The sequence below is a fragment of the Hypomesus nipponensis genome, chromosome 23 (assembly GCF_054491055.1).
Source record: "Hypomesus nipponensis isolate SF chromosome 23, ASM5449105v1, whole genome shotgun sequence".
NCBI classification, from domain to species: domain Eukaryota; kingdom Metazoa; phylum Chordata; class Actinopteri; order Osmeriformes; family Osmeridae; genus Hypomesus; species Hypomesus nipponensis.
In genome coordinates, this window is record NC_140383.1 from 7345570 (window position 1) to 7358402 (window position 12833).

Sequence of the window (12833 nt, forward strand, 5' to 3'; positions counted from 1 at the left end):
GTGAGTAAGAATGTAAAATATATTTAGCTGTGCAGTGAGTCATGCAGTAGTGGGAGGGGGAGGGGGGGATTAGAGGGCTGATCAGGAGACATTTTCCCGTCAGCTGTGCTGCTTTTGATTGCTGCGGTGGAGGGGGGACCCTCCACTGTCACACACAGACACACTCACTGTCACGTCTGTCTCCGCCCCCTCAGGTTGAAGATCGTCAAGATCTCCTTCAAGTGCAAGCAGTTCTTTATCCAGCTGAGGAGGGAAGTGGTGGGTACTGAAACCTGGGGGGGATTGGTGTGTGTGTGTGTGTGTGTGTGTGTGCATGTTGGGGGCTGAGGTGGGGACATGGATCTTCGCAGCATTCAAGGAAAAAGGTCAATGTGTTGCGTTGACGGTGACCATAACCCAGGCCTGATGGAACAGCTGACCACAAGCTACTGACCCTCTCGCTACCTCAAGTCATTCATTCTACGCTAAACCGACTGTGTGTGTGTGCGCACATATGTGCTGCATTGATGGAATCCTCAAAAACACTCCCACCCCTGTTTCACTCTCTCTCTCTCACACACACACACAGAGAGACAGACAGACAGACAGACTTAATAATAGATATGGAGAAGTTCTTTATCCAAAGCAGTTGTACTAAAAGCCTGTCCTCAATGGTGTCAGCATGTATAATTAATGTGTAGGGGGGGGGGGGGGGGTTGGCTGAGTAAGGGAGATTGGACTGGTCATGTGAGTGTGGGTCACAGCACACATTTTAAGAAAAGCAAAAACAAACCAGTGAAATAATTTCCCTCCCCCTCTTTACTCTGTGGATCGTTCTCCAGTCAGCGATGAGGAGTCCCCAGTTCACCCCAGAGCAGAGACTGTGTTTTCAGCCTCCAGACAGAGCCGCACCCCCTGCTGTCTGTGTCCTCCTGTGACAAACCCAAGCAGACTGGAGCTGGAAATCCTAAACCAATAACCCTCTCCCTCAAATGTACACAGGAATCCCAACTCACACACTTATTCTCTCTCTCGCTGTTTCTCTCTCTCGCTGTCTCTCTGTCCCTCTCTCTCTGTCTCTCGCTGTCTCTCTCGCTGTTTCTCTCTCTCGCTGTCTCTCTGTCCCTCTCTCTCTGTCTCTATCTATCTCTGTCTCTTTGTTTCCATCTCTCTCTCTCTCAAACAGAACGAGACACGGGAGACGTTGTTGGGTTTTAACATGGTCAACTACCGGGCCTGTAAGAACCTGTGGAAGGCCTGTGTGGAGCACCACACCTTCTTCCGTCTGGACCGGCCCGTCCCGCCGCAGAAGAACTTCTTCGCCCACTACTTCACCCTGGGCTCCAAGTTCCGCTACTGGTAAGGCTAGCGCTCCCATCCCGCCGTCTCCAAATTTTCTGGGGGGGGGGGTATTTTCAGTTATTTTATAGTGACAGGTAGAGAGACACAGGAGAGGGAGGAAGAGAGAGAGAGAGAGAGAGAGGGGTATGACTTGCAGGAAATGGCCTGGGTTGAAGTCGTACCCGGTCCCCTGTGGTAACGCCGCAGCCTGTGTGACACATGCTCTACCCTGTGAGCCATGGGGGGGGGGGGGGCGCACCCTCTCTCACACACACACGCACACACATACACACACAGTACATACTTGGAACCCTACTGTATCTTCCACTAAGGCAGAAAAGCTGTAAAATGTTTGCTAGATTATGAGAAGCCAGTGCAATCATTCATCAGAGAATGGTTAGCCGTTGCTTATTGTGTGCACAATTCCGGGTGAATATGTGAATTATTGATGTCTCCCCAAAAAAACAGAACTTGTTTTTGACAGTTCTCTGAAATACTTTTTTTTTGTTTCCTATGGTCATTTTGGGGATGTAGGTTTTCAATGATTCAGTTAGTTTCACTTCATGGATGAACAGCAGTTTTGAAATATATTCCAGCAACTCACTTTGTTGATGGTTGTGAATAATTGCAACCTGGTTTTGAGCTGCGCTGAGGTGATCTTCCAGATGGTCGTTTTTTTGTCCAGCCAACGCAAAAGAAGCTTCCCCCCCAAAATATAAAAAGCTGAAATAGTTTTGGAGCTGTGCATGATCGACTCACGAGTGACGGAAAATAGTTGTTTTTGCGATGCTGGCTTTGAACGCCGCTCTAACATTGACGTAACGTCCTTTCAACGTTGGCTCTGCAGCGGCCGGACAGAGGTGCAGTCGGTGCAGTACGGCAAGGAGAAGGGCATCAAGGACCGCGTGTTCGCCAGGTAAGAGAACACACCGCAAGGCCCCTCAGCATGGGAGCGCTTACTACCAGCTAGCGACAGAAAGAGCAGCCACGCCTGAACGGGAACCCTGTCCCTTGTTCTGCATCGGCGCCAGGATGGGGATGGAGAACAGGGAAGTCTAATTAGCACGTCTTTAGCTGCTTAGCAGTCGTGTTCCCCGCTGGCGTAGGCGACCACGGACGAGTTAGGGGCGTTGATGGGGCCGTCATCCCCCCCCCCCCTGTCCACCGCCCAGCCCCAGACTGGCCCTCACAGCCACACATGCCCAAGCTCAGAGACCGTCCAACAGTGAAGGCCGGCGTCCTTTTGCTTCCCGTGTCATGTCGGAGAGAGTCACCGTGGTTGGCTGTCTGTGCAGGTCGCCCAGCAAGCCACTGGCCAGGAAGCTGATGGGCGGGACGGACTGGGAGACGGTCAGTCGGAACTCCTTGTCGGACGAGCGGCTGGAGACCCAGAGCCTGCCCACGCGCTCGCCGCCCGGAACGCCCAATCAGTGAGCAGCACGCTTAGATACTTTACTGTTGACCCGAAGGGGTCCTAGCGCTGTATTTGTGTGTGTGTGTGTGTGTATGAGAGGCCAAAATGGGACCAGCGTGCGTCTTGTGTTTTGGTACAGCAGGAAGTCGATGTTCGCACAGGAGGGGACGCGCACGCGGCCATCGTCCGTCGGCCACCTGGTGGACCATGTGATCCACACCTCGCCCAGCCTGCCCGTCTTCTCCAATCACAAGTCTGCCTCCTCCACCCAGGCCAACAGCATCAGCCTGGACTCCACCCCGTGAGTCGAAACGGACCGCCTAAAAGACACTCTGGGCTCGACCAAGTGTTACCCCGCCCTTTCACACTCCACTCTTCTCAGCAAAGACAATAAACAAATGAACAGTGGGAGAGTTGTCTTTTCCTGTGACACATCGCCATTCTTGGTGATTAGCCGGAGAGTCGATGACTGTGCATAATATGATTCCACTGTTAAAATCTCCCACAAACAGACTCAACACAAACAAGCCACAGTTTAATTTGGACTGACAGTACTAGTGCCATGCTGTCTGCCCCAGCTGCTGAAATGGCTGCTTTTTATGGTTTGACTGTGTGTGTGTGGCTTTCAGCGACGGTTCACACCCTTTCCAAATGTCATTTAATGAGCCTAAATGGAAAGAAAGGCCTTTGAAAAGCAGCAGTAAAATGTGTTTACAGCTCTGGGGGCATGGGGGCCGTGTGTGTGTGTGTGTGTGTGTGAGAAAGTGTTAGTTTGTTTGTTAAACACATTTCGATCTGTGCCCCGGCCTTGCCTACCCCTGGGGTCTGTTACGTACCCTACTGCTACTGTACCAGTACGGGTTATCAGTGCACACTATCCTAAACCCTCTCTGACAGCGCCTGGCCCGTTACCATGCGCTACAGTAGGAAATGGAGCACATCTCAACTGGAAATGAGCATGAAATAACATGTATCTGCCACCTACACATTGTCAATACCACCCAGTCATACACACACACACACACACACACACAAACACACAGTACCATATGCACTTTCTTTCTCGGCTATTTAATTCCTGCATTACACACACACACACGCGCGCGCACACATTCCCCGCCAAGCCGTTTGCTCATCTTTCTGTCAGTGATCCAGAAGATGACATAACCACCTGCTCCCTCTTCCTCAGCATGCATGCACTGCTGCTGGATCACCGTGACACCCACACCCCCCCACACACACACACACTGCTCTCTGTTCTTAAAGACATGGAGAAAACCCTATTCTGTGTCACTTAGCCCCACCTCGGGTAGGATGGAACGGCAGGCGGTAGAAAGGCTGTTCTCTCCGAAGAGCATGTCGGAGCTGATATGTTACGGAATACTTCCTGTGTCCACATGAGCCATAAACCTGCAAAAGACCTGATTGGCTGACCTCAGCCTGAACTGCCTGAGCTGGGACTGGGATCAGCAACCACAGCCGGTGCATAAACCTCCGTAGAATCATAAAAACGTCAGTTTGTCACAATAGCTAGAGGAAAACAAATGGGGTCCTGTCCGTGGCAGGGCCTGTACACTGTGTAACGTGTCCATTATTTAGAGCAGAAAAGGTGCTTGCTAGAGGACACCTGCAACATTCTACAACAACCTAGCCATTCTCTGGCCTCAGAGTCTGTGTGTGTGTGTGTGTGTGTGTGTGCTGGGAGCACCTGTCTCTTCAGCAGTGCCCCCCCCTGCTCCCTCAGTTCCCCTACGTGACTCCTGTGGTGTGACACCAGCTCCCCTCACAGGAGGCCAAACAAACACAATGTGCTGTGACTGGACCAGGCCTCCTCCAGCATCCACATACATAGACACACACACACACACACCCGCACACACACACACACAGTCCCTTTGTGAGAAAGGGTCAGTTCATCTGGGGAGTAGAATTCATGTTGGATGACTCACAATGGTGTCATCTGTCATAGGTGTGCTGGAACTAATGTGTGTTGTGTGTGTGTGTGTGTGTGCATGTAGCTCTCCAGAGACGATGGATGGCCCACCGCCGGCCCTCCCCCCCAAGCAGTCGAGGAAGAACATGAGCCAGATAATCCAGGCCCACTCCCAGCAGAGTCTCCTTGACAACCACATCAACGAGATGTATGACGTCCCCGTGTCAACCGAAAAGACCACGGTAAGACCACCCAACCGCCACTTTAACTGCCCGCCGCTTTTTTCACAGTGGCCACAAGGGTATTGCGATTGCCGTTTTCACTGGTTTGGTACATTGAACACCAACAGCCCGACAAAGCCCACCACAGGCTGTTCCTCAAGGTTTTAGGTCTGAGTCACCGCTATGACCAAACTGTATAAGCTGCCCCTCCAAGCTGTCATGGGACTGACTGTCCTGTGTCCCTGTGCAGCTGAACGGTGTTGTTCCCCATGACAATCTGGTCCTGATCAAGATGAGGCCAGACGACAACGGACGTTTCGGCTTCAACGTCAAGGTGAGAACCGGAGGGCTGTGCCTGGGTACTGGAGAGCAGCTTCAACCCTGGTCCCTCAGCCCTGGTCCCTCAACCCTGGTCCCTCAGCCCTGGTCCCTCAGCCCTGGCCCCTCAACCCTGGTCCCTCAGTCCCTTGGATCAAGTGTGTCGGAGCAGGGGAAACGGCTCAAACATACAGGCCGGTGGGCCCTGAGGACCAGGGCTGAAGGCCGCAGCTGGAGAGGATTCAGCCTGGGGTCTCGTGAGGAAGGTCAGAGAGGATGGGTTGGGGTTGGAGAGGAAGCTGAGGTGTAAATCTGTGTTGGTCTCCTTCCAGGGAGGTGCAGATCAGAAGATGCCCATCATCGTGTCCCGGGTGGCCCCGGGGACATCGGTACGTCATGGCAACACAGCGTGGACACGCTCGCAAACACACACACACACACACACAGAAAGGTGATGTTTACATTCAGCAGACACCTTTATCTATAGTGATGTACTGTACAGGAGGGGCTTTTAAACCTCCTGAGCTATATCCTCGCATAAACCACAGATGCGCACACACACACACACACACACTCACAGACATTCCTTCTTTGTCTTTTAGACTTTTAATTTTGTAAGAATTTGTCTCTCTTCATCAGCCCCGCCTCTATCACCTCACTCCTAGTCTGAAACACCTCATTGTGTAAAAATAGAAGGCAACTGTTCTGTGTGCTTGAGAATTTACCCGGCTGTGTTTGTCTTCATTGACTGGAAGTCTTAACCAGAGTGCTGGGAAGACGATGTGACTGCAGTAAGGACTCATAGGAGCGGTATTCATCCATTCATCCCCCCCCCCCCCCCCCAAACCTGTTCTCCTGTCCACCTGCAGGCGGACTTGTGCGTCCCCCGTCTGAACGAGGGCGATCAGGTGGTCCTCATCAACGGGCGGGACATCTCTGACCACACCCACGACCAGGTGGTCATGTTCATCAAGGCCAGCTGTGAGAGCCACTCTGGAGAACTCATTCTGCTGGTCAGACCCAACGGTGAGGCTCGCCACGGTGAACGGCTGGGGTGGAGGGAGGGGTGAGGGGGTGAGGGAGGGAGGGAGGGGAGGGGGTGAGGGAGGGAGGGAGGGGGTGAGGGAGGGAGGGGGTGAGGGAGGGAGGAAGGGGGGGGGTGAGGGAGGGAGGGGTGGAGGGAGGGAGGGAGGGGTGGAGGGGGTGAGGGAGGGAGGGAGGGGGTGGAGGGAGGGGGTGGAGGGAGGGAGGGAGGGAGGGGTGGAGGGAGGGAGGGAGGGAGAGGTGGAGGGAGGGCTCGCATGGAGAAACGAGCGATTGGCTCCCCCTGTAGGAACGGGATGCACTGTCATGTCGTTCTCGTCCCAGCGAGCGGAGTCACCTCGGAGTAACTCTGGAGGTAAATCTGGTGTGTGTGTGTGTGTGTCCGTGCAGCCATCTACGATGTAGTGGAGGAGAAGGCCGACTCTGAGCCAGACTTCCAGTACATCCCAGAGAAGTGTCCCCAGGACCCGTCCCATCTGGACCAGGACGCCTGGAGGGACTCCATGGCCACCCTGAGGGAGGGACTGGCCAGCGGAGCCATACTGGCCCAGTTTGACGTAAGTACCAACTCTCTCCCCCCCCTGTTGTTTGATGTTGTTGTGAAGGCAAAACCAGCCACCTCCATAATGAAGGTGCTGTGTTCCACCTGTGTGTAACCGCTTCAATTATTTCCTCCTCCGCATTCTGATGACTTCCTGTTTTCAGCACAATGCCCCTTAAGTACTTCCTTCCCTTGTGTGTTATTAGGAGGTGAGGGGGCGTTATACAATGCTGTGAGGGTCAAAGGAAAGGAAACACGTGCACAAACACACTTACAGATACTCAGCGCGCACACACACACACACACACACACACAGATGCACATGAAAGCACACACAGACTCAAGTCCTATTTGAGTGCAGGGGTTGTTCTCTGTGCTCCTATGTACAGTGTGTACACGTACGTGGCGGTCTTAAAGATTTACCAGCTCCTTATGAATTCCCTGCTCAGCAGGCGAAAGCAGCTTAGGCAGAGATTGTGTCCTCGCAGTCAGAGCGGGACTATCTCCGGCGTGTTCCTCTGGCGCTTCATGTCGACCGCCCCTCTCAGATGTTTCCATGCCTGCTTCCGTCCTTAGGCTGGGTTTAGTTAGCAGAGCTACAGCTGGGGTGGTTCACCGTGTCGTCCTCTGTGTGTGTGTGTGTCCCCCCCCCCCCACAGCAACTCTACAGGAAGAAGCCCGGGATGACCATGTTGTGTGCCAAATTACCTCAGAACATTTCCAAAAACCGTTACAGAGACATCTCGCCCTGTGAGTAGCTCTCCGGATGAATCTCAAGCCTCGACAAGACATCATTAGCGATACGTTTACGGAGTCCTCGTCGGCTCAGTTTGTGAATCTGCATTCAAACTCTCCTCTTTCCCCTCTTTCTCCTCCCTCATTTTTATTTTTAGATGATGCCACTCGGGTCATATTGAAAAGCACAGATGACTACATCAATGCAAATTACATCAACGTGAGTGGGTCTTTGTTTTGCCAGTCCTGTTTCGAACCCTGCGCTCCTCCCACACCTGTGATGAAGGCTTTGTTCTTCCATGCTGAAACAGCCCTCAAGCGTGCTGGCTCGGGTTGATAATCAGTCGTACACTTTAAGGTTTTTGAAATGGATACATTCTCACTTGCCCACACACTCCTCCTCTCCCAGTGGTGCACACACACACACACACACACACACACACACAGAGAAAATCAGACCCGTTTTCTGTACTCTTGCCTCTCAGATGGAGATCCCTGCGTCGAGTCTGATCAACCGGTACATTGCGTGCCAAGGCCCTCTGCCCAACACATGCCCAGACTTCTGGCAGATGACGTGGGAACAGGGCTCCTCCATGGTGGTCATGCTCACCACGCAGGTGGAGAGAGGACGGGTACGTCAGCACCAAACACACACACACACACACACACATGAAGGAGCGAGCGAGGGCCTGCTTCCCGGGAGGGTTGTTTTGGAAGGCGGCGGGAAGGAGTTGATGTTGTTGACGGTTGCGTTGGTCCTGTCTCCTGTCCCCAGGTCAAGTGTCATCAGTACTGGCCCAACCCAGACTGCAGCGCCACCTACGGACCCTTCCAGGTGGCCTGTCACGCCGAGGGGGGCAACTGTGCCTTCCTGGTCAGGGACATGACGCTCACACACCTGGAGGTAGCGTGCGCTCACTCTCCTCCGCAGGGCACTTATCTTCTGGGGGTTACATCGAGTCTGTTCGGGAGCAAATTCGATAGCTTTTTATCTGATGGAGTGGTCTTTAGCGTGAGGGTGTTGCCGTCGTTCCAAAAGGGGGGATTTTATTGACTGTGTGACCGCGAGACAAATGATTTAGTCTGAGCAGTGAAGTGACGATAGGAGAGCGTACTCAAATAAGCTGTTTTAGTTGCAACCACTTTTAACCAGCGAGGATTAGCTGTTCTGAGTGTTTCCATGGTGACCGTTGTGGGTTCTTTTTCTGGCTTGCGCAGTGCACATACCGGGTCTTTGTTACCATGGAACTCTCACGAGGCAGCTTCTCGTTTTGTTCCGCCTGTTCTGGGTGTTACCATGGAAGCGTGGATGGATGGCCACCTCTGACTGTCTTTCGGTCTGTGCGGTTGCCTTGGTTACAGAGCGAGGAGAGTCGCGAGCTGACTCAGATCCAGTACCTGGCCTGGCCAGACCACGGGGTTCCGGACGACTCCACAGACTTCCTGGACTTTGTGACGCTGGTGCGGAGCAAACGAGCCGGAAAGGATGAGCCCATGGTGGTCCACTGCAGGTGGGACTACACGGGGTCACGCTCTGGGGCCTGATTGTCACTTTGCACATTGGTCTTAAAGACATCGGTGGTTTTGGCTTCGGAACCATTTATTGATGGGAAAATAATTGGTGTCCTACTTCGGGAAGTCAGATGATCTTGGTTTTGTTCCTGTCTGTCTCTCCCTCTCCACCTCTTGCAGTGCGGGGATTGGTCGGACGGGAGTGCTCATCACCATGGAGACGGCGTTGTGCCTGATGGAGTGCGGTCAGCCTGTGCAACCTCTTGACATTGTCCGAACCATGAGGGACCAGCGGGCCATGATGATCCAGACCCCTGTAAGAACCCTCCTCTGCCTTTGCCCTTCGCCCTGCTCCCCTGCCCTGCTGCCCTGCTCCCCTGCCCTGCCCCGCCCTGCCCTGCTCCCCTGCCCTGCCCTGCCCTGCTCCCCTGCCCTGCTGCCCTGCTCCCCTCCCCTGCTCCCCTGCCCTGCCCTGCTCCCTGCTCCCCTCCCCTGCTCCCCTGCCCTGCCCTGCTCCACTGCCCTGCTCCCTGCTCCCCTCCCCTGTCTACTCTCCTCTCCTTGGAGAGGATTATCTTGCCTTGATTGAGTGGGATTGTCTTCTCCCTCCCTATTGTTAATGGCTGTGGTAAACGTTCAATTGTTACCATCACGAATGAAACTATTGTGGCATAACAATGGTCCATTGAACAATGGCCTACGACTCCCGTTTGGGCTGGATGCACAGGGTTTTTCTCCAGGCTTGGGGAGCATGTAAGTTTCCTGTGCCGTATCTGCTAAATTGGAACCACATAGAATTCCAGACTAAAACCAGAATGACATGTTTCTCATTCAGATTCTGAGAAGCATTGTTTGTCACTCAGGGAACTTTTTGAGGGGAGGTCCACTATGGAAACTCATCTCTTCAGAATGATGTCTATTGATTTCAGTGATGTTTTAAGTCTCTCTGTATGCTCGATAGTCTTGTCAGTCTCTTCTGAACAGTTTTGGAACAGTTTTTAGACCCATCATCCAGATAACTGGGCTGGAGGATTGATGACGGTGAGGTTGTGATGATGATTCAAGTGTAACGTCCCTCCCTCCCTTCCTCCCTTCTCTCTCTCTACAGAGCCAGTACAGGTTTGTGTGTGAGGCCATCTTGAGGGTGTACGAGGAGGAGCTGATCAAACCGCTGAAGGCCAACCTCTACCAGAGAGAGACTGAAGAAGACAAGCAACAGCATGAGGAGGAGGAGGAGGTGGTGGATTCGATGGAGGAGGAAGAGGAGGTGGAGGACGCTAGCGTTGCTAGTGTGACCAGTGTTACCAGTGTGACCAGTGAAAACGGCTTGACCCCTGACCCTTGACCCTTTGGACCTGACCCTGGGGTCGCCCGTGAGGGGCCCTGGAGGCTGGGCCAGCAGAGAGAACAAAGCACTGTTGCACTTTACACCGACAAACAAACAACAGAAAGTCATTGACTAAAGAATCCTACTATGTTTAATAGTTACCATTAGGGACATTGTGTTCAGGTTAACAAAACAAACAAAAAAGAGTACGAACATAAAAAAAAAAAAAAGAAAACATGGAATTGCTGTAGTGCCATAAGTAAGAAGGGCAGGGGAGGGAGTAATAGATGGATTGATAGATGAATGGATGGATGAATGGATGGATGGATGGAGAGAGAGAGGGAGTGTTTTTAAATGAGGTTCCCCCCTCAGTGAGTCTGCTAGACGGACATGCCTTTTTACTCAATGTCCTTCTAGCTGATTGAGAAATAACCGTATCTTTTTTTTCAAAGAGTATTTATTGTGATTTAGTTTGTGTCAAACCCTGTCCACTGAACAAGAGTGTGTTAGTACGAGTCTAGCTTCATGCTTTCCAAACAAAATCATAGTTAGAAAAGTCGTGGTGTGATTATTTTATTTCTTCTTTTACTTAGTGGAAACAATGTGTTTTTAATTTATTGTGCTTTTTGTTTTGCTTTTTTGTTGAATTTCTGACATTAGACAGACACCTAAGAGCACTTTGTCTAACCCAGGCTAACTCTGAGGCTGTGAACATGATGATACATTCTGGTACTTGCAATGATCAGCCAGGTGCCATTGATTGGCAATGGACTTATTGGCATGACTTTCCAGCTGGTTAGCGTATCGTAGCTTCGTCTGGGTTTTGAGCAGGAGGATCAAAACTATCTCCCAGATCAATCAAGCTTAAGAATGGGAAATACTGACCTTTTCATTTCTGCTTCTCACAGTTTTTTTCTTTGCGTGTCTGTCTTTTTAGAATGTAGAGAACACAAGCCAGCAACACTAAGAGTATTCGACTAATAATCTCTCCCATTTTTTTGATAATTAAAATGGTACTTTTAAGGTTTCAAGGCACATTCTTTTGTTTTGTTCTTATTGGAGATGATAATCGCCTAGAATGATAAAGGTACAGACTGCTGGGCATTCATAGTACAAGACTGAATCAGTACATGTTTCATTCTAGACCATCAGGCAACACGAGTGCTTATTTTGATTAGGAGCTCCTGAAATGGAGCAGGTTGTTAATAGTTTCAGGTTCCCTCCTCATTGTGGAGGCTGTTTCTTGCTTTGTGTTATTACCTGTTGCCATTCAGGCTCAGTAGGTGAGGCAGTGCCACCCTCTCCAATGCACTCTACTGCACAACCAAACTGCCATGTCTGTCTGTCTGTCAGAGAGAGTGTCTTCATGCCTGTGTGTGGGTGTGTGTATGTGTTCATGTGCAGCCATTTGTATAGTTCTGTGATGTGTGTGTGTGTGTGTTTGTGATGCAGCAGTTTCTGTTGTGTGTTATTTGGTGCTGCTATGGCTGTGGCCCATCATTATGTAAACATTAGCTCTCCCTTCCCTCGTGATAGTTATCATGGTACCATGTTAGCTGTCTGGAGATAGCCTGCCTGAAAACCTGAATCTTTGTGACTTATCATCCCAAACATGCAGAGGGCTTAACAGGCCCTGCCTCCCCCCCCCCTCAGCTTGGGTTCCATCGAATGGACTCATTCTGTTTTTATTCAATCTTCCAGAATCATCCTCTCCTTTGATCACACATCAATCCCATTTTCTCTCTTACAGTGAGCCTCAGAGGCAAATGACACATCTATACACAACTTGGGGATATCAGGGCCATCTAATGTAAGCGCTCATGTCTGGTGTGGATCTTTGTTCAGTGTGTTGTGGTATTGGATAATGGGGTCGTTTTGGGTCAATATGGTAAAATATCTATGGATGAGGAGAAAGAAAAGGGGGTTTGAGGGGAGGTTGAGGCTGGTTGATTTATATTTTTGTAAAGGAACCAGTTCTTGCCTCTTGGGAAAGGTCAGCACTTTGTGTCGGAGTAGCAGTTAGTGTTACTGCATACATCAGAGACAGAAAGTGATGTTTTATTTTTATTTTATTTGTTTTTAAGACACCTGTAGGGAACCAAACTTCAAACTACACAGTGCCACTTGTTAATTTTGTGTAAATAATTCTAGACCATGTAAATACAATGTTGTATATGAAAAAAATCTTTAAAATAAAAGGGAAAATCATTTGTGAGTTGAAAATGTGTTTTTTTAATTATAATATTGACACATCTTTGTGTTTATAAACTTAGTGATTCTTAAAGATGATCATTAACAAATTCCCTAAAATTGTGACCAGTGGGGCGCGCTGTTGTTAAACGGAGATGACAATCAAATGACAGTGCCGGAATCACGACTATGATGGGTGGTATCATTTTATTTTATTGCGTTATTGACAAGACTTACATTTTCTATGAAGTTGTATTCAGGAAACACTTGTTTATAAA

The 12833-nt window shown here is 50.7% G+C and overlaps 1 protein-coding gene across 4 annotated transcripts in view; it reads left to right on the top strand.

Moving 5' to 3' along the window:
• The window catches only part of ptpn4a (protein tyrosine phosphatase non-receptor type 4a), a 34911-nt gene extending 22323 nt beyond the window's left edge, over positions 1 to 12588 (top strand). For 2 of the 4 annotated variants that reach the window (XM_084688418.1, XM_084688415.1), the window contains exons 11-27: positions 195 to 258; positions 1166 to 1338; positions 2168 to 2236; positions 2616 to 2750; positions 2874 to 3035; positions 4753 to 4909; positions 5139 to 5222; positions 5539 to 5595; positions 6076 to 6232; positions 6641 to 6807; positions 7451 to 7541; positions 7685 to 7746; positions 8012 to 8158; positions 8302 to 8430; positions 8889 to 9037; positions 9219 to 9354; positions 10147 to 12588. In XM_084688418.1, the coding sequence (XP_084544544.1) occupies positions 195 to 258; positions 1166 to 1338; positions 2168 to 2236; positions 2616 to 2750; positions 2874 to 3035; positions 4753 to 4909; positions 5139 to 5222; positions 5539 to 5595; positions 6076 to 6232; positions 6641 to 6807; positions 7451 to 7541; positions 7685 to 7746; positions 8012 to 8158; positions 8302 to 8430; positions 8889 to 9037; positions 9219 to 9354; positions 10147 to 10383 (2176 nt within the window). In that variant the 3' untranslated portion in view covers positions 10384 to 12588. The remainder of the gene's footprint in view (positions 1 to 194; positions 259 to 1165; positions 1339 to 2167; positions 2237 to 2615; positions 2751 to 2873; positions 3036 to 4752; positions 4910 to 5138; positions 5223 to 5538; positions 5596 to 6075; positions 6233 to 6640; positions 6808 to 7450; positions 7542 to 7684; positions 7747 to 8011; positions 8159 to 8301; positions 8431 to 8888; positions 9038 to 9218; positions 9355 to 10146) is intronic. The other 2 variants (XM_084688416.1, XM_084688417.1) reach the window with 2 other exon arrangements.
• The last annotated feature ends 245 nt before the right edge of the window (positions 12589 to 12833 follow it).